The sequence below is a fragment of the Struthio camelus genome, chromosome 2 (genome assembly GCF_040807025.1).
Source record: "Struthio camelus isolate bStrCam1 chromosome 2, bStrCam1.hap1, whole genome shotgun sequence".
Lineage (NCBI taxonomy): Eukaryota > Metazoa > Chordata > Aves > Struthioniformes > Struthionidae > Struthio > Struthio camelus.
This window is the reverse complement of record NC_090943.1, coordinates 113,502,783-113,528,057: the sequence shown is the minus strand read 5'-3', so window position 1 is coordinate 113,528,057 and position 25,275 is coordinate 113,502,783. Positions and strand designations below refer to the sequence as shown.

General features: G+C 38.6%; 1 protein-coding gene across 2 annotated transcripts; it reads left to right on the top strand.

Annotated features, from left to right (window-relative positions):
• The first annotated feature begins 9,724 nt into the window (after nucleotides 1-9,724).
• SEH1L (SEH1 like nucleoporin) lies at nucleotides 9,725-23,558 on the top strand. Of its 2 annotated transcripts, none has more exons than XM_068932120.1 (9): nucleotides 9,725-9,927; nucleotides 12,202-12,252; nucleotides 13,315-13,461; nucleotides 14,904-15,115; nucleotides 16,399-16,497; nucleotides 17,672-17,812; nucleotides 18,134-18,291; nucleotides 19,001-19,151; nucleotides 21,180-23,558. In XM_068932120.1, exons 1-9 carry the CDS (start codon nucleotides 9,817-9,819, stop codon nucleotides 21,190-21,192), a joined length of 1,083 nt encoding a protein of 360 aa, XP_068788221.1. In that variant the 5' UTR covers nucleotides 9,725-9,816; the 3' UTR covers nucleotides 21,193-23,558. The 2 variants fall into 2 exon arrangements, with proteins under 2 accessions (XP_068788221.1, XP_068788220.1); XM_068932119.1 differs by having other exon boundaries at nucleotides 9,746-9,927; nucleotides 22,814-23,558.
• Nucleotides 23,559-25,275: the final 1,717 nt, after the last annotated feature.

Here is a 25,275-nt window from a genome sequence, read left to right as displayed (position 1 = left end):
TTCCTCCTGGACATTTCTCCTTGTTATGAATCAGATCTAACCGCCCCTCCAAGTCAAGACGTGATGAATAGAGAGGCCAGTGATAAACATAAAATATTTTAGGTCACAGCTTTCCCTTCAAATTGGGAGCACACCCTTGTAGCTGACTGTAAAGCAGCATTTTTAATTAATGAGAGTTTTGCTTAAGGGGGGAGGGGTCTTAACTGAATAAAACAAAACATTTTCCAAAATTCACTGCGTAGGAAATACATTAGCTCTTGCAGGCGTTTATCTCCTAGGAATTAAAGTATGGATTTCCCTGGAATCCTGTCTGGGATTTATTCTTCATCTGGATGTTTCAAATGCTTTGGAAACAATGAGCTATTTTTTTCAGAATAAATTTTAAACTTTTTCAATGAAAGCCACATGACACAAGACACATTTTAAACAATTAAATGGTACCTGTGCATAAATGTCTTACCTAAAGGCTTAGACAGTTCTATCTAACCTAATTGCGGAGTTTGGATTAAATAACTTCTTTTCAGTCTTATTTGTTTCATCCTTTTGTTTTCTTAGATGTTAGGGGGCATAGGAATGTTTAGGCGACGCTAGAGAGTCTTTTGGTGTTTTCTCTACTGGGGACTGAAACCTTCCTAGACAAGTATGTTTAGCTTCTCCTAAGCATGAACTAATTGGCAAATGGCTCCAGCATCTTCTGTCTAACATTTGCTGATATGTACTGTCTGGGCTATCTATGTCCTCAAAATGTCCCTTAGCTAAATTAACCCCACCTTGTTATCCTAGCAGTTGTCTCACAAGATCTAAAAGCTATATAAAACATGCACCTTTCATAAATAGGGGATTCCAAAACACAACATGTGGAAATCGGAAATCTCAGAGAGAGATAGCAACGATTCTACATAAGAGGAGATAAGAGTATTTTCTAGCAGTTTGAAAGCCTTGGCTGTGCAACGTCATATTACCCTTTCAATAATATTCCCCAAAGTCTAAAGTTACAATAAGAACACGCACTTGCCCTAGCTGAGATTCCTGTTAACCCCAAAACATATTACAGAATTTGATCTTCTGATCATGATGCCATAAGCACTCACTTTTAGACACATGAAAATGGGCAAAGTGATTACTCTCTTGCTGGAAGTTTCACGTTTGGGGTTGTTTGCAGGAGGCCCTGCATTTGTAAAACTGCTGCCCTTGTAGATGCAGAAATCTATTAATCTCCTTGTATATCTGCTTTAAATAAACAACCTTTTAAGATAGGTGATCCTGTTGTGTTTGGAGAATATATGGTTTTTGTAAAACATTAATTCTAGAAGCTATTTAGCCTATTACAGCTAAATAGCATTTTAATGAAGCAGAAGTTTGTTATGCTTACCGGCAGCAGGAGTACTGATCATATAACAACAGTAATGAGCAAGTTATTTCCTTAGCTAATACTGCAATGATGACATCAGTGTTGTTGCCAGGAGGCTTTCAAACTGCCTTGTACCACTTCCACTGCACCAGCACCAGGAGTTCAGATTCTTCATACCCAGATATAAGCAGACATAGTCATCTTTTTCCAAAGCAAAAAATATATATATTTCAAAAACATTTATTTCTGCTGATAGGCAATGTAGAAATTTTTATTTCAAGTTTACTTTTAACTTCTTATCTTTCTTTTATTTTAATAGAAAACAGCAGGGCCAGCTGCAGATATAGGCAAAGGAGGCAGGTTGCCTGCAGAGGAGGATGTTCAGGAAGCCAAACAATCCCAATAAAGAGCAGGCAAGCCCCACTTTTTACTCTGCCAAGGCCTTTTCTCCTGTGGAGAGGAAGACCACACATTTCAACTATTCATGCTACACAAACAACTGATTTCTAGTGCCTGCCAGCAAACTGACTCTCAGCGTGAGGGCTGCTAGTGTGCTCCTGTGGCAGTAGCATCTGACCCTCCTGACTCGCAGTCCCATCTCTGCCCCTTCCCTTTGCTGGAGCAGCTGAGCCCTGGCAGTGGTGGGGGAAATGTGAAGGATGAGGAGGTTGCTGCTTGCGTGGTAAGGAAGGCAGGCAAGGAGAAATGCGGCCTCCATAATCTGGAAATTGAAGAGTTGAGCCCAGTGAAGGAAGAAGAGGGACTCTTACTCCTGCTTGTAGGTCAGCCAGACACTCTCTTCCAGATACGGTACTGACAGAGAGAGATGTACATGGCAGAGAATCCCATATCTGGGAGAGGGCAGGGGGGCTAGCTGGATGCTGTGCTGCAACTTTTACCACGGCACGAAGCTCCGAAAGAGCAGGCTCCAGGCCTCAGGCAGAGCAGGCTGACCAGGGAGAAGGAGAATTAGTGGGATAAGGCCCTGCTCCTTCACAGTTTACCACATCCTGTCTGACCCCTCTGTCCAAATGACTGATATTACCATGATACTTTACTGGTATTGTGATAGGTTTTATAAAGGTGGTGAAAGATTCACGTGTTATCATCTACCACTAAAGGCACTGAAAGCTTTCATAATTTGTAAAAAAATGTAAATACTCATTCTGCAAAGCAACAGCTGTAATATTTGCTTTAGTATTAGATCGCAATTGTAGTCTGCAAAAATGGTTTTAACTGTCAACTTTGATTTATAAGTCTGTTTCCACTTTGGCCCTGTTTCTTTCTATACACACCAAAACCGATGGGGGAAAGCTATTGCTGCTTTTGTCTGACTTTTCTGTCTGTCTGCACTGCTAAAACTCTCAAGGCCAGGTATTTCACATTTTTACTCCTACAAGCTCTATTTCCCAATATGAGATCACTAATTTAAAGATAGCTCAGATATATTTATATTTATGTGACCTGAGATCAACCTTCATACCGATCTGTTATCAGTCCATAAGTATTCCTTTCCTAGCTGTCAATTTGGTTGTCCTTCAGTACATTATTCCAATTTTCCCTTACATTCCTTTGCACATTCATGACCGAGTATAGTTTTCCATCCATAGGCTACTCACTATAACACCACTTCTGTTTCCCCTTAACTCATCTCTTAGGTGCTGCCAAAGCATACATGATTGGATAACTGTTCTGCTCAAATGGCATTTTGTAGGCTGATCAATTATTGGTGTGGTTACTTTGCCTTCCTGTACTATTTTTTTTCATTATATGATAAAATGTAATTTCTTTGAGATGGAGCTTATCTTTTTCTTACATCTGTGAATTTTTTTTTTTAAGGCAGACAGTAAGTTTTACTTTCAGATTGGGACATCCAATTGATTTCAAAACAAAACAAATAATAACAGGTTGTAAGTTGAACTGTGATTGCAGCAGCAAGAAAGCAGGATGACATATAAAGAAAGGTTCACTTTTCTACTTTCCTTCAACACATGTGGGAGGTTTACTCTCACTTTACTCAAGTAAAGACTTGGGGACTTTATTTACCCTCATTACTGCCCGTGAAATCTAATTTTGCTACTAACTTCTTTCTGTGATCTGCCAGTCATACATAGTAAGCGATCCTCTCGATTTAGCTTATCCTTCATAGCCGTAAATTCTGGTATTCTTTTCTTGCTCAGGAATTTATTGCATACCTTTCACACACTGCTGTGATCACAATTGCTTTCCTCTGAAACATCCACCTTTCTCATCTACGTGACATAGTGAGGATGTTGCACATGGATTACTTGCCAGCAAGCAATACAGACCTAACATTTTCAAACCCTATTTAATCGTAAGCTTCAGGTTCCCAGTGCTCAACAACCTACTTAATGATTTTGTTTACTAGATTTTTTTCCTCAATATAATTGCTGAATATTACTGCTATTAATTTCCACAGTGCCTTAATCTGGGACTCTCTAAATTCTTAATAGACATTAATCTGTCCCCTATGGAATATTATGAATTGTTATGAATCCACTTTTCAAGTAAAGGAAAACAAGATACAGAAAAGTTAATGAATTTCACACGGTCAGGCATATCCTTCCTGTCAACACTGATATTTTTAAGTGGTTTCAGGAATGGAATGTTTAACTCTGCTATAAGGTGTTTACTGTTAGTATAATAATCAATGATTGTCCCTAACGGATCAGTTTTCTAATGCAGATAGGACTGAAGCATATGATGGAGGCAGCCATAAAAGACTGGCCTCTTCACCCTCTGTACTATGCCTGTATAAACACCCTTCATGCATGTAACACATGATTTACTTCCTGACAGGCCTTTGTATCTTTTAAAATCTCTCTATATGTACAAGAGCATTTTTTACTTGAAGTTCAAGGTAGTGAAAAGGGAAAAAAGGAAAGCTCTAACTGTGTTTTCTTTAAATTTAAGGCATAGAGTGGTTCGATTTAGTCTACAGATGATATTGAACCACAAATCTTCAGAAGTATATATCAAGATTGTCATAATTCATTATGGTCTTCTTCTGTACATGGTCAAGCAAATAATGAGGTTAAAATACTGCGGTCTATTCCACCTCACACATACCACAGAATGAATGGAATGTTCTTTACTGTTCAGCTCTAGCTGTAATAGGAAGTACACAGAGGTTAGCTAATAGCTGAATCCTAATTCATGGCTCAGTAACTGGAAGTTGCAAATTTCCTGGTGTTTCTATGAGTTCAAGCATGCTTCCCATTATCTTGGACATGGCACAAAGCGTCCGGGTTACCAGCAGGAATGAGAGGATGCTGATGACCCTCCTGGCCGTTGCAATGGAGGCCATCCATCGTGGCTGTGCAGCTTGTATTGTGCTATTGTACCCCAACTTTTCTACTGTTTGGATACTCTAGAAATGCAGTAGGGAGCTACGGCACTGACTAGTTTTCAGTGTCTTGGTTTCTAGATTTGTTACGTCATTTAGAGGGGAATGTCTTGTTAGGCAGTCATCTTGAAGTCGTCCTTCATTTCAGCTAGCTTAAGATAAAAAGAAATTATTTATTCGCAAGATTAAAAATAGGCAACAGAATTACAAAGGTTTATAGAAGACATAAGTGAAAAAGTAAAAGAAACATTTAAACTACATATACTAATTTCAATAATATCCTTGATGTCAAAAGTCCTGTCTTTCTATATATCTTACGCTCATGCTATACCATTAGAAAATCTCTCTTTTAATGTGGCATATTAGCTTGCATAGCCGATCTCTTGTATAGCATTTGAAGTCCTTCTGGGGAGGTCCAGACAGATTTAATCTTATTCCACAGAATTTATTTTATTTCCTCTTAATCCAAGAGATGGTCTGGCCATTTTTTAAAATTCAAATAAGCAGTTTCATTTGCCAGAAGATATGAATGCTTCTTTGTTAGAACAGATGTCATTTACTACAGTGATTGTCTATTTAATGACTGCTTGCCTTAACAAGGGGTATAACTTGCCCCTTCATCCCTTTGGTAATTTTGATGCTTCAGCATAAAGTGTTTCCTCTATTGAACATTAATTCTATGATGTCAATTGGTTTGCTCACAAAAACGCTCGATACAAATATCTGCATGGGATAAATATGTTTATCTTATGACTGGATATTGACTGCACTCAGACACAAAGGTAAATGAAGGCACTGGGATGACAATCTATCTCCCACATATTCCCTGGACTTTTCTGTCTTTAAGTAAATGAAGATTTTGGGCCCAGTTCCTTAATGGCTGCAAACTGACCTACTTGCATGGACTCTAGAGACTGAGGACAGGGCTAAGTTGTCTTTAAATAAATAAATAAATGTGTATATAAGTAAAAATAGCCTGGAAGAACGGTAGACTTTTTTAGCTTATTGACTAAACTAAAATGTAAGACAAAAAGTTTAGTCTTGATTTGAAATGTACAATTTTTGTTGTCTTGTCAAAAAAACCCCCCACAAACCTCTTAGGTCAAACAAAAATGTGCATTTGTGCCATATTTAAATATTTAGGTATTTTTAAACATAAATAGGCAAGTTTTGAAATGAAAATTTATTTAGCTATTTTAAAAAGGAGATGTTAATTTTTTCCTAGTTCTTTTTCAAATGTAACACATTGATGACAATTGTTTTGTGAATCAGACCAGTTTGCCCTGCTCCAAATATACTAATATTATTGGCTGAAGAGATAAATTAAAATCTGAGCATAAGAAAATTATGAATTCATTAGTTGTAACACATTTGGAGTCTTGACAAAATAATTTTATTACTAAAAATTGCAAAAGAATGGATTTTTTGATGATGACTCTGGAAACAATTCTTATGGAAAAAAAACCACAATTCTTTATAAATATAATCAACAGTTTACAGTAAAAGGAGGACATTTCTCAAAAATAGCAAACAAAATCAGTCAGAGACAGTTCTGTGCATTAAAGAACTTCTGAATGTTTTTTTTACTACGACTGAGTCTCCAGCTGTTTGAGTGAAGCAATAACTGACGCTTCAAAGTATAAAAGTCTCTAATAATGCTAAAAGAAGAGAAAAAAATATTTCTCCTTAGCAATCCAAGTAAGTGCATGAATATTTTTCGGATATGTTTGTTTATTTTGTTCTAATATAAAAGTGTTTCTCCTACAACATGCAAAACTTAATACCGTCTCTCATTATAGCACTGGGACTATCACGAATGATCAACTTTGCTTGCTTCTCCTATTGTATTGCTTTCATTTTACGTATTACTTAGAAATAACTTACTCTGTGGGATGTGTTGACCATGGCCCTACAATCCACAGTGAGGTTCTCTCTAGGGGATGAATTGTGCAATACCAGTTCATCTTTAGAAACAGGAAAATATTACTCCCTTCCTCTGATTAGCTCCTCATTTAAAAAAATGCTTTACAATTTTTCTGTAATTTGCAAATGTCAAACCAAATTCCCCACCAATATAAATAGGTACAACTTAGTTGCCTTAATTTCCTTGACAACAATTTGCAAATTTCTCTCTTCAATGTTATTTCCTGCTCTCCATTTAGATTTGGCTCTCTAGTATCTCAAAAATATTTATTTTTTAACTATCCTTACCCGGTATCATTGAAATAATTAAATCCTAACATCTTAATGCCATAGTATTCCTTCACGTTCAAATTTCTCGTCACGTACATCAGTCTGGTATCGGCCATTATCACTTCTGGGTGCCAACGTATCTAGTCTAGATATGAGGTCTACTACAATGTTAAATGCTTTTATGAAGTACATTTGCGTATGATTCAAAAAACGAGTGAAGTAGTCTCCATGGCATGTGATAGCGGCAGCTCCATTAGTTACCATGGAATATATTTTACAGTTTGCGAAAAATAAATGCACTAAATATCAAACCCTAAACTGCCAGGTTTATCTCACAATCAGATAATGGTTTCGTTATAATTTTGTTTGTTGTTTAGGCATTCCTTAACAAATTCTCTTCACTAAGTGGACTGAATTTGACTCCTTATTGCCAAGACCAAGCTACACGAAAATTTTAAATGAGGTGGAAGGAGTCAAAACTCCTTTCCAAAATGATAAAACTAATCTCTGGTTAAAGGTGCAGATACAAAAAAGGCTTTGGGAAAGGTCTGACTCGGATTTGAATCAAGAGAATTTGGTTTCAGGAAGCACCACATCATGATCCTCTTCTTTAATAGCAGTACCTATTGATCCTGTTGAAAACTGGATCCCAACTACAAGGCAATGAAGCTGTCCTAATGGCTTGAGCGCTGTTTGGGAACTGACATGAAGTAGAGTTAAGTAGAAGTGTGGTTTGCTTTCATCTATCTTCATCATCTCCTTGTTATCTATTTACTGTTGTCTCTAAACCTACTAAGTGCATTATTAGCGAATTTTAGTGAAAGAATTGTTTATTTTCTCTACATTAACATTTGTCAGCTATTACAGTCAGCTTCAGATTAACCAGGAAATAACATGGCATTCTACGCTTATGGATGAAACATTCCTTAAAAACAAGGCACTGGACCAATCTTGAGCTCAATGATGCAAAAACTGAAGGGAATTAAAGACATACTAGCGCTACTCTTCCGAAGAGCTGCGTGATTCAGTTTGGGAGCTGATACTGCAGGATGCAAACTGGAAGAAAGTGCTTCCGTTAGCAAGGGGCTGTCTGGGGAACACAGCAGGTCAGTGGTGAGAGTATTCAGCCCTGAAGAGCCTCCGGCTGGTTTGGTTAATTTGTTTCGTATGGCCCTCAGGCTTCACACTAGTCACTACTGGTTTATAGCTCATGCCCAGACCTGAGTTATTGGAAACTCTTTTCTTCCATGAAAACGTCTCTTTTCCTCCTCTTCCTTTTCTTCTGCTTCCTCCTCGTAGTCTTTCATGTGATCCAAAACCCACCTTATCTCATCTAGTGCTTCTAACCTGTCTTGAAATTCCTTCAGATGTTCCTTTTCTGCCTGTGTCAAATGCACATTGTTTGTCCTTCCTAGAAAACCTTTCAAACTTGGCCCATATTACCTCCTCTTCTCCTAGAAGTAGGTCTCATGTTCTTTTACGCCACAGTACTCTCAGGGCTGACCTGATAGTAATCATTAATAGAGTAAACCATAAAACAAAGAAGTAAATGTACTTTGATAAGTAAGTAAGTCAAAAACTGACGTGTTAAATGTTGCTTGTGCTTTTTGGATTTGCATCGCTGCAGAGAGCTCCAACGTTGGAAGTACGGAAATGTAAAAAGAGAGTAAATTATAGCCCAGCTTAACAATATCTACTAAAGAGAGGGAAATGGCAATAGCCCTGGCTAGAAGAGGGGAGAAAGCGGGAAGCAGCTGCAGCGCTGGTTAGGAGGCAGCAATATAGCTTGAGGACAGTAGTGCGAGAAAGCAGGCGGGGACTTGGGTGAGCAGCTGCGAAGGGTTCCTACGAGATGGTGAAAGCAGCAGGAGAAAGGAGGATGTGGGACAATGGTGGCAGTGACATACAAAAAGGTTCAGAATTACTGTGTCGGATTGCCGTAACCGACTTAACGTGTTTCTGAGATGGCTCCCAAAAAGGCGAAATCTATGACTTACTGCCATCTACTGGAATATAGTATTCACGTCTAATTCACGTTTTACTGATACAACTACATTTAATTGTTTTAAATATTCCTTTACCAAGATGTGAAGTAAGAAATCCTCCCCAAAGCCCATAAAAAAAGAAAAAAAGGTCTCAGATGCAACGTAGGCCTGGAGAAGGCTGTCCAAAGGCAGCAAGGTTGCTGCTTTCTGAGGTGCCAAAACGACGACCGTGATTTCCCGAGAAAGCTCAACCTTGCATCACCTAGAAAGGAACGTTAATATTATGTTTCTTACACGTCTCCTAGTCAGGACTGGTTTCATTCAGTTAGGCCTTATCTGATGCCTACTGCTTTGCTGTCCTCTGTGAGAGATTCACTACTGAGTGTCACTGCGGCTCACGTTGCGCGTGGCTCCACACTGCGACGACACGCAGTGCCCTATTTTCAAAGCACAGAGTTAGCTCCGGCCAGAGCAGCAGCCCTCAACAAAGCAACTCCAAGCTCGGGACAGCTCGTATTCCCCCGCGCCGGCACGGAGGCGCTCGCTGCCTGCTTTGTGGATGCCCACGGACGTGGGGGGCGGGGAGGGAGGGGGGGAAGACCTTCCCCCTGGAGGACGGGTCACCGCCGGGTGGCTGGGGAGGGCAGAGCGGCTCCGCGGTGCGCGGAAAAGGGGGGCGCCCCAGCGCGGCTGCCGCCCGCCCCAGCGCGGCCGCAGGGGGAGGGGAAGGGAGGGGAGGGGCGCGCGCGAAGGGCCGTTCACTCGGCGCCGGAACGCACGTTGGCCGTTGTAGGAGGGGGAGGAGCGAGCGGGCGGGCGCGGAGGGCTCTGGGGGCTGAGCGCGGGCCGGCGGCGGCCGTTGCCCCGCCCCCGGCGCGAGGAGGGCGCGCGCCTGGGCCGGGCCGGGCCGGGCCGCGGAGATGTTCGTGGCGCGCAGCATCGCGGCGGATCACCGCGACCTCATCCACGATGTCTCCTTCGACTTCCACGGGCGGCGCATGGCGACGTGCTCCAGCGACCAGAGCGTCAAAGTGAGCGGGAGCCGCCGGGCCTGGGCGGGGCGGGGAGGAAGAGGAGGCACCGTGGCGCCTGCCCGCGGAGCCCGGCACCGGCGCGGCCTGCAGGGCCCACCGCGCCGCCGGCGGGCACCGGCCGCGGCCGTGCGGAGCCGCCGGGCTCGGGGGCCGGCCGGCCGCCGCTCCGCCCTGCCCGGCGCGGCGCGGCGGGCCTCCAGGCCCGAGGGAGCCCGTCCCTCTCCCCGCTCCGCCTTGTGGCGCCGAGGCCTGGGAGCGAAGCGTCGCTCCAGCCGCCCGGGAGCCGCCGCCCCGGCGGGCGGGCGACCGGCCTTCGGCCTCCCCCGGGGACTGCGGAGGGCAAATGCTGCAGAAAGCCCCAGCTGCCGTTCTTGAGCTAAATGATTGCGCCCCCAGACTTCAACGGCAGGGACTGTAAAGCCACAATGTATTTATACATAATGCTTTTTTTAATATATATATATGCACACACACATATATACACATGCACATGTGTATATAGTATGTATATATGTAAGTATATATATACATATACATGTGCAAACGCACACACAGACACAGGAATACATAATTTTTTTCGACCCCTTGCTACAGCTGGGAAAACCACACAAGCACCTGATTCTCCTTTTTGGATTTGAAACAGGAGCAGTAGTTTTTGTAGTCTGTTGTTTTCGTGTCACGTGGGATGACGGGACTGTGTGCCCCAGTACCCAGAGAGGCTTTTCCTATCGGTATTAATTGGTCTAAATAGATATGTTCTTTTTCCTGACAGCTCTTACTTTTTTTTTTTTTTTAACATCCTTAAACCATTGTGGCTACAGCAGTGCAGTTTTATTTTGTGTCTTCTGAAAAGCTGTATTTATTTGAAGGCACTAAGGGAGGAAGCCGACGTCTCATACCGAAGCGCCGACAATCAACAACTAGCTGAAACGTTCTGTGCGTGCTCACACAGATAAAATGCTAGAAACCTTTATTTCACACTCCTTTAGAGGAACTAAAATCATGATAAATGGAAAGTTAATTGCTTTTTCCATTATATGAGTATAGGGAGAAGAGGTTACGTACTGTTAGATTTAAGGTATTCAGTTTGCAGAGGGCAATAATAGCATTTTTTTTTCTTTTTTAAGTTCTGGAAAATGGCCGATAAAACGTTAGCACTTTTCAGTAAATAGCTGTCTAATTTAGATGAGGCTTAAAAATAAGTAAACAGCCCCTCTTCCCTTCCCCGCACTTCAAAAAAAGCCCACTCAAGCATGTAAGTCAGCCTTTGATCTGGATTAAGTATATAAAACGTAAAGCTTAAAAGAGAATATACTTAAGAAAGGTGCCATAAGGTAGATGAAATTTAGGAACAATATTGTTCAGTGGTATAAAGTTACTTTCCAGTCATACCAGTATCTCTTATAAGAGAGTCTTGAGAAATTTTACTCTAACGAGAATTTTACAACACTGCTTAAATAGCAGTATATCTGTTATTTGGTGTCTGTTTTAGGTCCCCTCTGCCTTAGGTGGGCCCTGCAGAATAGGAATCGGGCAGCAATTTTTGTGGAGTTGGCCTGGTGAACTGATTATAACCAAGGTTGTATTAGAGATCCAGAATGACAAAAGTGAGACAATGTTATTTCAATACGGTTATACAGTGAATGAGTGAGAAACAAGGAGTGGCTGCCAGGTGTCTGGAGTTGTCTTTCCTTGATGAGATTCATGAGTTTCTTCATGATTTCTCTGAAAAAGTTGCAAAGACAAGATTTTTGGGAAGTTGAGAAAAATTATTGACAGGATGGTTATAATTCAGGTCAGACATAGTATGAACCAAATCTGTTAACCTACTGGGATCAGTTTCTCTTTGCTGTCCTACTCTGTCCTTTGTGATTGCCAGAAGCCACCTCGAGGTTTTGGAACTATCTGTGAGCACATGCCATGGTGAGGATCATAGGAGTGCTATGGTAAAATGGAGTAATTTTGGCATGCCCATGGAATGTAAGATCAAAGTGAAGAGATGAGAATTGTAATAATTTGTCTTCTGTAAAAAAAAATAGGAGACCTCATACTGTAGTGGGTTTTGCAGATGTGTGGCTCTTCCTCGGACCTGTATTAAGGATATTTTCAAGGTTGAGTGAAGTGTAGTAGTGTACTGGACCAGAAAGGATTTTCTGGAGGGAAATAATTTGTGGTCCTTTTTTTTTTTTTTTTTAAATGACCCTGTTTTTTTTATACAACTTGTATATAAAGTTTATTTAGTAGTATGATTGTATTTTGATTTCTCAATAGGTCTGGGACAAAAGTGAAAACGGGGATTGGCATTGCACTGCCAGCTGGAAGGTTTGTATTGATAATAATTACACAGTTAGACCGTAATTTCTCCCATGTTTTGTCAAAATGTACTTAGTTTTTGTGACTTGTAGAGTATAAATACTTCTGTTTCTTGTAGATACAGTGTTCCTTATAATAAAACAGCCTTCTCCACTTCTAAAAAACATCTGTAACACCTCTCACTTAAAGCAGAGGCTAGCGTGCAGTCTTGTACCATTAATTAATTACCTTGGCAGAATTTGTTACCAATAGACATACTGGTAGCAGGAATAAGGAAGTTGGAAAACAATATCCGCATTTTTAATTGAATGTCTCCTTTTTGCATATTCTAAAACTTTAAAAAAGGAAGAGGCTGGTCTATTAAATGTTACAACATTGGGCCTCCTCTTTATTTTTTTCATAACTTTTCTGAGAACTGTGACATACAAAGACCAGTCTCTATGCTTCATCAGGATAACTGGGGCATTGAGCTTGTCAACTGTCTGTAAACTTCTATTTAATAGGACTGCAATACAGTAAACCGTATAAAGGGAAATGCAAGTGAAGTCTTTGAGTTCTCTTTCTTTAGAGAAAGAAGCATTCAATTGACTAGGTATGAAAGAGGAGCTCCTTATGAAGAAGGAGAAGATAAGTAATGCTCCACTTATGCTTCAGAAAAGTAGGGGGAGCTTAAAAAAAAAAAGGGCTTGGTAACGGCTGAAAGTTGAAAACAAAGCTGTAATTTTTGCATCAAGGCAAAATCTTTTTTTTTCTCACTTGTTGGAACTTAGAATTTAAAGGAGTGATAAATAACATCTTGAAATAGATTTGTAGTAATTATCTTTTAATAATTAACCGATAGTAGCAAGATTTTGCAGTGTTTATAGAAATAAACAAAATCAACGGTTCCTATGTAACTTTGAGCTTTATAAAAGTGCATATGGTTCAAAGGAATAGTCTTCCAACTTCCTAGGATTTATTTCTTTGCAGTAGAAAGGTATGAAAATCTACTTAAAAATCAGGCATGATCACTTGGAATAATAGAGTAAGTATGTTTCCCTAGGTTACAGTGTTCTGGTTTTTATCTTTCAGACACACAGTGGATCTGTGTGGCGTGTGACATGGGCTCATCCTGAATTTGGGCAGGTCCTTGCTTCCTGCTCTTTTGATAGAACTGCAGCTGTATGGGAAGAAATAGTGGGAGAGTCAAACGATAAGCTCCGAGGGCAGAGTCACTGGGTGAGACTTTGATGTATTAATTACAGGTTTTATCTGTTTCCATATAAACGTATTTTCCATTCCTCATTGATTCCTTTACTTTTTATAAAGGACTGAAGCTTTCAAATGTTTAAACGCTAGAATTAAGCAGAAGGCTGAAGATAAATTGTTCCAAATACTGAGTGACTGGACATTTCTGTTCCTGCAACATATTTTCTATTCCTAGTGGTCAGAGGGTGCCATATTAACCCTGTTGTGTTAATATGAAATGTTCCTGACTGGCTATTTTTCATCACTCTTGTTAATGTATAGGGTAAGCACTGTAAAACCTCTGTGTTAACAGCTGAATAGCAGCATTAAGACCAATGAGTGTCATTTCTATTAGCATTTCCTGATAAGATATTCCCCATGAAAACCTGCAGACATGATTCCATCTATAGCAGAATTGAAGTTTGTGCTTTCTTTCTTTGAGGTAAGTGCTTATTGGAGCTCTCTCACACTGTTCTTTTTCCTCTTTCAAGCAATAGCTCATGTTTGGAGGAAAAACATTTCACTCACAAATAGATTTTTTTGGACAGCATTTTACAAAGGGAATTCTAGATCTAAGCAGATTATTTTGCAAGTATTTTTCGTGCATGTGTCAGTATGATCTTTCTGTCTCTAATATTTTGTTTATTTTACGTTGTTAAAATATCTGCAGTATCTGACGTTTTATAATATTAAAATACATTATTGTGAAAAGTTAGGTACCATTGGCACCCAGTGGGGTGTGAAATCTGACTTGCCCGCACAGGAGGCTGTTGAGACTTGTAATTTTCAGCTCAAACTCATACCTCTTAGCAGGAGAGGAGACAACTTGAAAAAACAAGGGTTTACAGTTGTTCCTTTTTCATCCTAGCTAATCTTTCTATCAGATGTCTTTTGAGTTCACCCACTCTATTATCAGAAATATTTATTGTTCTGATACTTCTTACTGAGAAAATACTTCAAGGTAAAATTAGAAAAAAGCAGCAGATGAAAGCACTGAAGTTTGAAAGCGGCAACAGTAGGCTTGACGGTTAGCGTTGTCGCCAATATGAATGAAGAGGACAGTTTCAAACTGCCTGTGGTCAAAGGCATGCAGTAATCTTATTTTGTATATTATATGTTTTTTTCCCAAGAATCTAATCTGAACAACTCTTGCTGGTCTCAGGACCTTTGTGTCACTGTGAGTATATCCCTGTTTGGAACTGCATCAGTGCAGTGATCTGTTACTTCTTCTGTGAAGCTGGTGTATAAAGATTTTCTTTTTTTTAATTTTTTTTTTTTTTTAGTTCTAGATGGAGGAGTTAGTATGTGAAATGCGTATGGTTAGATGATGCTTTGAAGTGGTGCTGTCAGACTTTCATTGGCTTTTTTTATGGTATAGGTTTTTGATGGGAATTGCTAGCGTTTCCTTCAACAATTTCTGCCTTTGTTTACAGGTAAAGAGGACAACTCTAGTGGACAGTAGGACATCTGTTACAGATGTTAAGTTTGCTCCCAAGCATATGGGTCTTATGTTAGCAACTTGTTCAGCAGATGGAGTTGTAAGGATTTATGAAGCTCCAGATGTGATGAATCTCAGTCAGTGGTCACTGCAGCATGAAATCTCATGTAAGCTAAGCTGCAGCTGCATTTCTTGGAACCCTTCAAGGTAGGTTATTAAGCCTGTAGGTGTTGTGTTGCTGTGTGAGGATTTAAGCAGAAGATCCAAAGAATTCTGAAATGTTATAGAGCAAAATCCCAAAATATGCACAGAGAAAGTTAAGTATACATTAGGGCTGGAAAGAACCTGCTGACAATCCCTGTAATAAAGTCGATTTGGCTGAGCCAAAGAAGTATTATAAAAATTCTCCCGTTCTGTGTGAAAAATGCTCTCAGCCTAATTACTTCTAGCAACTAATAAGCTAAAGAGCTACCGAGTGCCTTTTATTTATTCCACAAAGCTTAATTGAGATTTTCCTATGAGAAAGTGTTTATAAAGGGACATTTTTTTTTTTCTCACTTTCTTTCCTTAAGAAAGATGCTGCAATAGATAATAATTTTGACAATTCTAACAAAGACGTGCCCCTGGCAGGTGCAATAGAATGTATTGTGCTAGGAATCACAAGGACGTTGCTCACAGAAATACAAAGCCACTGTTCCTTTAGTTGTACCATCAGGGGCTCCGTGGTGCACTTACCTGCTTGGACAGGAAGGAATGAAAAGATATTGTGGTGGTTGGGTAGTCTCTGCCCAGAAGAATACATGTGAGCAGAGGTCTCCCTTTGATTCGTATCTCACAACCTCCCCAACAATAACAGGAAGGGAGAAAATAATGCAGGGCTGAACTGCCTTGGAGTCTGTTAGCTTCAGAAATACTGAATGTCTTTTCCTATGGAAGCAGTGATCTGTATCCTGCTGATACTTTTCTTTTTCTTTATTCACATAGTCATAATCTGTGCTGAACGATTAAAGTACAGACTTTCTCTTTGATTCACTGGATTGTGTTCAAACTGATAAAATTAGAACTCATCTATATTTAGCCTATAAATGTAATCCCTCTTCTGAAACCTGAACGAAATCTTGTTAAATCATGAAGTAAGAGTAGTGGATAGGATGCGGACTCTGCTTTGTAACGTATGGGAAATTCTTGATTGTGGATGACTACGTAAATTCAATTCTGTTCTCTGGATAAATGCATTATCATGATCTTGAATTGCCAAATAATGTTTCTCCAATAATTTATCTGTATTTGATGTGTAAGGTGGGCATTCAAGACAACAGAATTGAGGTTGCACAGATAATTGAATGACGCTTACTAATGTTTTATTGTGTTTTTTTATTTTTTTAATAGATGTATATCTGAAATCTTTTACATTTTTTGAATACTTTTTTTTTTTTACTTTCTATGAAATAATCGATAAATGTAAAAGTATTTACTATTTTACCTTCTAGTTCTCGAGCTCATTCTCCAATGATAGCTGTAGGAAGTGATGACAACAGTCCGAATATATTGGCTAAGGTTCAAATTTATGAATATAACGAAAACACCAGGTATGCTAAACGACTAACCAGTATAACATTTATGGGTCTTGGAACAGTTTTTAATATATGACCTTTTATTTCATACCTATCATTACACGTGAAGAGGAGCGGTAAATGATATATTCCTTCCTTGGTTTTGTCTGTGAAGAGTTTGTCTTGGAAAAACTGCCCAGAGTAATTGATACTTGTTCCTGTGCCACAGGATGGGAAAAAGGAAGAGGGACCTCAAAATGTTTTCTGATGTTAATGGACGTTATGGATTTTGATAATTTTGTTCTCAGTGTGGAAATGCCACTGTTCTTACCAGCGTTTGCAAATGGGAATTGCTGTTTCTCCTTGTGTTAATTTATGTATTTAATTTTGCACGGGGAGTTAATAGGACCAGAGTTAATGCTTGAATTGGCCTGCACTAGGCACTGTTTTTTAAAGGCTGTCTTAAAGATGCTGAAAAATGTAACACTGCAGTGTTGAAGAGAAAAGTATGCTTATAATGGCAGGAAGTTCTGTGAATTATTAACCCGCTACAGAAGTTACATGGTTCAGTTTGTAGCGTTAAGGATTCAGAACCAGAAAATGCCAGGAAGTGTATGCACAGCCAGTTCCAAGTTAATTAAGAGATGGCAAAGAACTTCTGTTTCATTCAGAAAGATTGCCATGTGGACCTAGCCAAGGTGTTTTGTGGGTTTATGCCTTGCTTCAGATAATGTTCTCTGTGCATTCACAATAAATGAAAGTTGGTGTAACTTATCTTGTGGTGAGAATATAGTGGAATGCACGTTTATTAGACAGCAAAGTAGGCAGATAGTGGTTGTCTTACAAGCACAGAAATTGAATAAGTTATTGGAACATAAATTCCTTTTAGATTTGTGAATGGAATAATCTTTTTATTTCTCTTTTCAGTTCTCGGAAATAAGTTGTTTGTACTGGAAGCCTTGCTTTGTTTTATGATTCAGCCCACTGCTACTAGTAGCAATTGTTATGTATCTGATGTATTCAATTTCTTAAGAAATCAGCTTGTAATTATTACTTTCAATTTAATTTGTGTTAAGAAAATGTTTTTCTTTTTGCAGGTCTCATCACTAGTCCCTCTTTCCCCTGTTTCCCCTATGTGTGATTCATCTAAATTACATCACTGGCAATTTTGATGGCACTTACGACTAATTTATTATCTGCTGTCCTGCAGGAAATATGCAAAAGCAGAAGCTCTAATGACAGTCACAGATCCTGTACATGATATTGCCTTTGCTCCAAACCTGGGAAGATCCTTCCACATCTTAGCTGTAGCAACCAAAGATGTACGAATTTTCACACTAAAACCGCTAAGGTGAGCTTAAAAGGAATATAATTTGGCATGATATGATGCATACAATATAGTCTTACTTTAATAGTATCTGGGAAGGAAAGAAATTACCTATAGCTGTTTAAATAATTTAATCTATGCCGAGTCGTTTCTAGGAGCCTGATTTTTAAGAAGACAAGACTATGAGCAAGACAATAGTTTTGTCTGAATCTCTCTTAACATTCCTAATCTAGTAACAGTTGTTACATAAACTCCTTGAAGGACCTAGTCCCTTCTCTTAATTTGCAAATTCAAGGCAGACCTTTGAACACTTGTGTATAGAACTGTCATTTTTCTCTTAAACAGGAAAGAGTTGACGACTTCTGGAGGATTAACAAAATTTGAAATTCATATTGCGGCTCAGTTTGATAATCACAATTCCCAGGTCTGGCGAGTGAGCTGGAATATTACAGGCACGGTGCTTGCCTCCTCTGGTGATGATGGCTGTGTTAGGCTATGGAAGGGTAAGAATTCTACAGGTTGTCCGCTTGAAGTACAGTTAGCTTTATGGTATGCTAAAAATATACTTAAGAAAACTTAATATATTATTATTGGAGTCTTACATTCCTTTTAGATTTTTGGATAGTAGATCTTAATATTCCTGTGTGCATTTGGAAAAGGAAATAACTTTTTGTGCTTGAACATTTGTTTTGCGGTATGTTTTAGGCTGCTGTGAATAGTTGTTACTGTAATAACTGGAAAACCCCAATTGTTTCTCACTGCATTAAAGTGATAGAAAATTGTTTAAATTAATATACGTGTAGCATTGCTTTCTTTGCCTGCTACCAAAACCAGAAAATCTCTATTCATGACAACAGCATTCATGTAAACTGTTCTTTCTGGAGTTTTTTTCTGTTCAAATTTCCAAAGCAGCAACAAAAATCAATGACAGTTTCCTCAGCCAGTTTTCATTTGGATCTCGGTTAGCGTTTTAATAATGACAAAGCTAACTCATTCTTGCTAGTGAACAGAACTGGCATTTAAATAATGGGTACGCAGAGACTGTCAGACAAACAAAAGGCCAGATTCTCAGCTGTTTTGAATGTATGTATCTGTATTGAAGTACAATTCTAATTCACACTAGCTGCGTAGCCATTGAAACATCATAGTTGTTTCAAAAGCTGAGCTTCTGGAAATAAACTAACTTTGTTTTGTTTATATATATTTTTGCAGCTAATTATATGGACAACTGGAAGTGCACTGGTATACTGAAAGGTAACGGGAGTCCAGTCAATGGTAGTTCTCAGCAGGGAATTTTTAATGCCTCTCTAGGTTCAGCCAATACAAGCCTACAGAATTCCCTGAATGGATCGTCTGCTGGCAGGTAGGCTAACTAGTACAGACAGTGAATTTCAGAAAATACTCTTCTCTGAATCTTCTGAACTCTTAATTTGGCTTCGTTTTCATGTCTGTTTCATGTTTAAGTGCAATGTCATTTATTGCTTTAATACTTATCCAGGCTCTTTTGTTTTTGCTCTGAGGTGGTGTATGTTATGCTAGTGTTAAGAGGAAAACCAACAAAACCATGACCAATACTGAATCATTTGGTTTAAATAAGTAATGCAAACAATTGTTTTCACTTTATCACTTTCTCATTGTTAAAAATATTTTTGAAATAGTTTCAAACAAGGAGAAACTTCATCGTACTGCTGAGTAACAGCTGCCCTCTGTTTGAGATGTGTTTTTATAAGTTCAGTGAGAATACCAGGCACTATTTCCATTTTTGATTGGGATAATGCAGCAAAAAGGAAGTGGAGAAGGATATTTCATAATGTATAGTTTAATAATCATATATTGACTTTAGTTTTTTTTAGTTGCATTTTTGCAGGTATAACATTAATGGAATAAAAGTTCTGGGGTTTTTAATCTTGCTGATTCGTAAGGAGTTCTTACTGCAAATTAATGTTCTTTCTCCTTTATGCTTTTATTTTGTCATGATTGCTGTTTAGTAGGTAACTTTAACTGCCTTAACTGAAATAAGTAGTTTTTAATCTGTCCACACCAAAATCTAGAAATACTCCCGATAAACTATTGAATCCTGCATTGCATGGTGGAACGTGTGCAGTCGCTTTACAGGATGTGTCCTATTTAGAGACCTCATGGGACCAAATTCCACAGCAGCAAGTTCTAAGTTTTGTGGCCACAGTTACTTTTTCTAATGCCATGGAATTACCTCCCTTTCCATCCATATACAACAACTAATGGGGCTTTCAGTTTAAAATACTCACCTGTGAAGTACTATCACAGTTTGCTTTTGGAGAGTTTTGGTACGTTTGGTTTCTTTTCCCTTTGGCAGTGAATTCTGAAAGGCAGTTCTGACGTCCAGACCCCTAGCTCTGTTGAATAGAGAAAAGCTTTCACGTTAACCTCCTATAAGATAGATGGGAGAGGAAGAGGTGGTTACAGTTCAAGTTCCCAGCAAGAATGAAGGCCAAAATGATACTGATCATCTAGCTCCAGGAGGTGCTACTTATTTCCTAGCCAAAGTGCTGAAACACAGTCCTGTCTTGGAAATGCGATGTCTAAAGCTGTATAATTGTATTTGCCTGGGCTCCTGTAGGGAGATAAAGGCCATTTTGTACCCCTTTGGCGTAGGGTGTGGTTTCACAGTCTGGTCTGAAACTGTGCTGCTGGCAGCAAGGCAGTCCTACTCTACTCCAGTGGATGTTTATATTTTTTCCCTTAAGCTGGTAGTAAGCCATTGTGAAACTGAAACTTCAGCATTTTTTTTACTCCTCACAGGCAAGAATTATTTTAGACTCCTGCCTTTGTTCTACATTTTGAAAGTTTTTGTTGTTGTTATTTAGAAATTACTCGGGGCTCCAGTGTGGGATTCACTTTTTGTTACAGAATTAAGTCTGTGGCTGTGGAATTTCAGAATATGTGTTTTTTTGTCTTAGGACAGAGCCTTACTGTAAAAAAGATGCACTTAACTACTTGTTTTCTCTTGTAATAACATTGACTTGAACTGCATAAACATCGTTGCTAACTTTTTTTATTAATGGATTAACATTTTAAATAAAGATTTATGTACTGACATTTGTCCAAATTGGTATGATGTACAGAATTTATTTTGTCTGTGACTGTAGATGCTGCGCTTCAGTGTTTATATATTTAAACACTTAAAATAGCTAAAGCATTGCCAGATTTCAGTCTTTGGAGAAGTTTAATGTGTTAAAACACATCTGATCATCAAAGTGGGTTAGCAGTCGAAGTTGCTTTAGAATGATTGACGATGTAGATTGTTGGGGGAAAAAAGTCGGTAGTGCTGTATTGTTATGCTGATAATCGTGTGTGTCCAGATCTGTGATACGATTTCCCTTCTCCATTTGTATTATGTCCTTTTTAACAGAAAGCAGAGCTGATATCAAGCTAACTGGAGTAACTTTGGTGTTTTGCTGCTTGTTGCATGCACACAGGAATGGAAAGCGAACTCCTTTTTCCCCTCCCCAACGCCGTTTGACCTCTCCCAAGACACCAGCAGCCAGCTAACTACTAAACGCAGTTCAAAAGGCCTTTCTAAAACACATTGTGTACTTTTTTTTTTTTTTTTGGACTAGCCAACACAGTTTGATACTGTTGGAACATCTGATAGAAAAATAATTGGAGAGGCTCCTTGTGGAAAAAATTTCCATCAAAACAATTTTTGGGAAGGTTAAATTAAAATGAAATTAAGGCTAGTTCATGAGTGAAAATGAGAATTTTTTTGTCCTTGATTGGGATGGGAGGAGGGAAGTGACCATTAAAATATTCACGGAAATTGTTTCGATAGCTGATTGTTTGACATTTCTTAGTGTTTAATATCTGATTAAGGTTCCTAAATATCACAACTTTGTAACTGCTTTGTAATATATGAAACTGTAGTCTTAAAGGAATAAGAAAACAGTGTGCTTTGACAATTGTACAGATGGTAGCTTTTAATAGTTTGGTATTGCTTCATTTATAACTTAGTACAACTTCAAATAAATGTTTTGTAAGTACTGTCATACTTCATCCTAACTAAGAGTACTTTTTCTGATATGTATTTGTACATTCCTATGATAATGATTCCATGGAGTAACTAAAACTCTTTCTGAGCACAGTATCCTAAAAATGCATGCCTTTGAGCCATATAAAAATTGAAAACTAAAATGCACCTTGATGTGGATTGTCCCATAACTTTATTAATCACATAGCATTCCTTTCTGTAAGTCCACAGAACTGTAAACAAGACAGAAAAATGTTTAGTTTAGGTATCTAAAAACTATAGTAAAATGCACAAGTATTACGGGTAAGATGTAATAAAAGTGGCAAAAAATGACATGAAATGGCATAACTCTGAGCCTTGCATTTACCAGAAAAATTTTCTCTGAGGATTTTGCAGAAATATGTAAATACATACAAAGACTGTATTTCATTGGAAGTAGTTATTCTCTGTAAATGTATATTATTAAATTTAAACGTCCTGTAAAAAGAAAATGATGGTTTTTACGTCTATTCTAGAAGTGCTGTGAAAATCTGAATTCGATGCGTATGCAGAAAATGTACTTGCATTAATATTTAATGCAACTTTTGTTGCATCTTTTGTTGCAAATGAAGCGTTACTAAAAGCCCTGTTAACACGTCACAGGAATTCTGGGAGAGTGAAAGCAGGTTAATAGTTCTGCTACACAATCTCTTTAATTTCCAAGCAATCTATTATTTTGTAAAATGTATGCTAGGATTACTTCTACAGTATTCTTTTCTATGAACTTTCATGGAAAAGATTGTACTCTTTATTTAGAGAACAGTTTCCGGATCTGTCTCGTTTAGAATTATAGCCTTGATTTCTGCTATTACGTTCTATTGGTTTTGGCATGGATATACTAAAGCATTTTTTTTTTTTTTTTGTTTCCAGCATGTCTTTTCTCCCCTTTGGTTCTCCTTGTATTTACTACCTTTCTCTTTTTCTTCTGTTTTTTGTTTTGTTTTTGTTTTGGTGTTTTGTTCCTGTCTTAACTGTTTCAGGTATTTCTTTCCCCCTCTGGATTCCCCACGGGCTGGATCGAGATGGTCCAGTCATGCCCAGCTCCTTCCTCCTCCTCCTCTGATAGAGCAATCTTGCGATGCTGACACTGCCAACCTTCAATATCCTCACCCTCGCAGACGATGTGTCTCTCGACCTCTTAATCTATTACCTGAGAATGAAGGGGTTTAACATACATAAATTTAAGTTCTAAAGGGCCTTATTCTGATGTTTGCAAATACTTCCATTTCTGGCTGCTTTTGTTTCTTCTTTCCTACAGAAGATTTTCAAAATTTGGGGGCTTTATTGCATGTTTTGCAAAACAAACCACAATATTTGGAACCTGTTATTTGTGCTTGTGCATCAAAGGAGCAATTTAATCTGTACCCTTTGACCTATAGCAACACAGACAAACAGTGTTAACCATCAGCTATCTACGAAGTAGCTGACTTCAAAGTGCCTGTCTATTATTATTATTTTGAAATCAGTTTATTGTGGTCTTGATTTTCTTTTTTGCATTGCACTGAAAAATGTGAAACTTACTGTCAAAACTCAACATGCTTTCAAGAAGCTATTTAGTAACTAAAGGATGATGTTGGATCAACTCATAAAAGAAACCATTCCTGTGTATACTGCAGCAAAAAAGAGTTTGGAGCCTTGGGTTGCTTTAAGAATTTTCCATCTTGCTGTATAGACATTTAAATTTTATAATTGTGATTGACTAATAAACTTATTCTTTTAAAAGGTCTTCATTAGTAGTAGTTTTATAACAGACTAATTTTTTTCTCATGGGTTCTTGCTCAAGGAGCTTTTTGGATTCAGTTGTCCATTCTCTGAGTTTTGCCTTTATGAAGTCGTATGTCATTCTGAACGTACAATTGCACATCATAGTTTTCTACAAAGTGATATGCTCTGACTTTTTTTTATTATAGTGTGTGGAAGGTCTGCAGAGAATTGTTAGATTTCAAATCAAATTATCTCTCTCTTCAGTGATTGAATAGTTATTTACAACATCTTGAAGAGAGAGTACTGACTTAAATGCCCTCTCTTCAGTGTGTCAGCACAGGAAAAGCGTTGCTGTGGATCAGCGTGTTGACGTTAACTGTCAGCTTTGGCTGGCTTGAGGCACAGGAAGGAGAAGGATAAAACTGGACAGTTACTACGTGGTATTTCTACATTAGTCTTCCATGGTGCGTCATTGCTGAGCTTATTTAGCAGATCTTAGCCAGGAAGGATGAAGGTGGGTTCTGTGCAGCATAAAAAGTGTAGAAGCATCTTTCTTGGGTGTGTTTTGACAGGGGACTAATGGTCTAGCTTTGGAAGGAGAAGCGTATGGAAGAGGGCAGCAAATTTCTGTGAGTTTCACTTCTATTCCGAAAACTTGTATTTGCTCTTTTTATTATTATAAAGCTTTCAACTATTTTTGCCCGGATACTTTATACATTTGTTTCTGTAGTTACCTGAGGAGTTTAGTTTAGTTTAGTTTACTAAAGAACATGTGAGGTAACTGCACTATGCAGTGCTTGCGTTCCTGCAGGCTGAAAATTACCAGCAGCCTACCTCTGTGCAGTCAGCAACTGTGAAATACGATGTTTGTAAATGCAGTTACTTGTACCTTTTTATCAAGAAGTTATGTTTATGGAACCATGCCAACCTTTGTATGGTAAACAGCAGCAGAGATGTTACGTGATTTTAAACTTTACTTTTTAATGTGGGTAGGAAGTGGGAATTTAGAGGTGTCTATAACAGTATTACTCTGGGGGGAGTGGGTCATGTACAAAAAATTGAGATCCACATTATTATGCTGGAATTGATTCCTACAATAGAAGAAATGTTTCTGTATGTACAAACAGCAAAATATACTTCTGAAGGGTTAGCTGTTTCCAGAATCTTACCCTTAAAAGGTTCCCCCCCCCCCCACCAATGCAGCAATTAATTTTTTCCTTACTGTGGTTCTAATTGTATCAGGGAAAAAATAGGGCTCCTTCCCAAGAAGTTATCAAAAAAGCATGGTGCTTTTGTCTATATGCATTGCTGTTTCCCTATGTTGAAAGTTTATACTATGTTAGATATGCCTCAGTTACTGCACTGTAACAAAAAATGGTGTAAAATATATTCAAAGAGAATTCTCATCCTTGATAAGCAAGGGAAAGTTTTCTAAGGTAAAATTTTGTCAGCTTTTAAAAAAAAAAATTGCTTCAGTTGTTATGGAGCCCAGAATAACCACTTACAGTAGCTGCCAAGTAATGGCAATTGCTTGCGGCTTCTAATGTATTTGGTTCTAACTAATTCAACATGCTCGCGTTATTTTCCTCTAGGCTGAACATGTATTATTAGATATACTGACTAATTCCAGTCACACTTCTTACTAATGGAAACATTCTATTTCGCATTCAGTGCAAATGAGTCACGTTTCCAAAGGACTGGCCAAGTGCTTCGACTTCAACAGCTGACCTCTAGTATT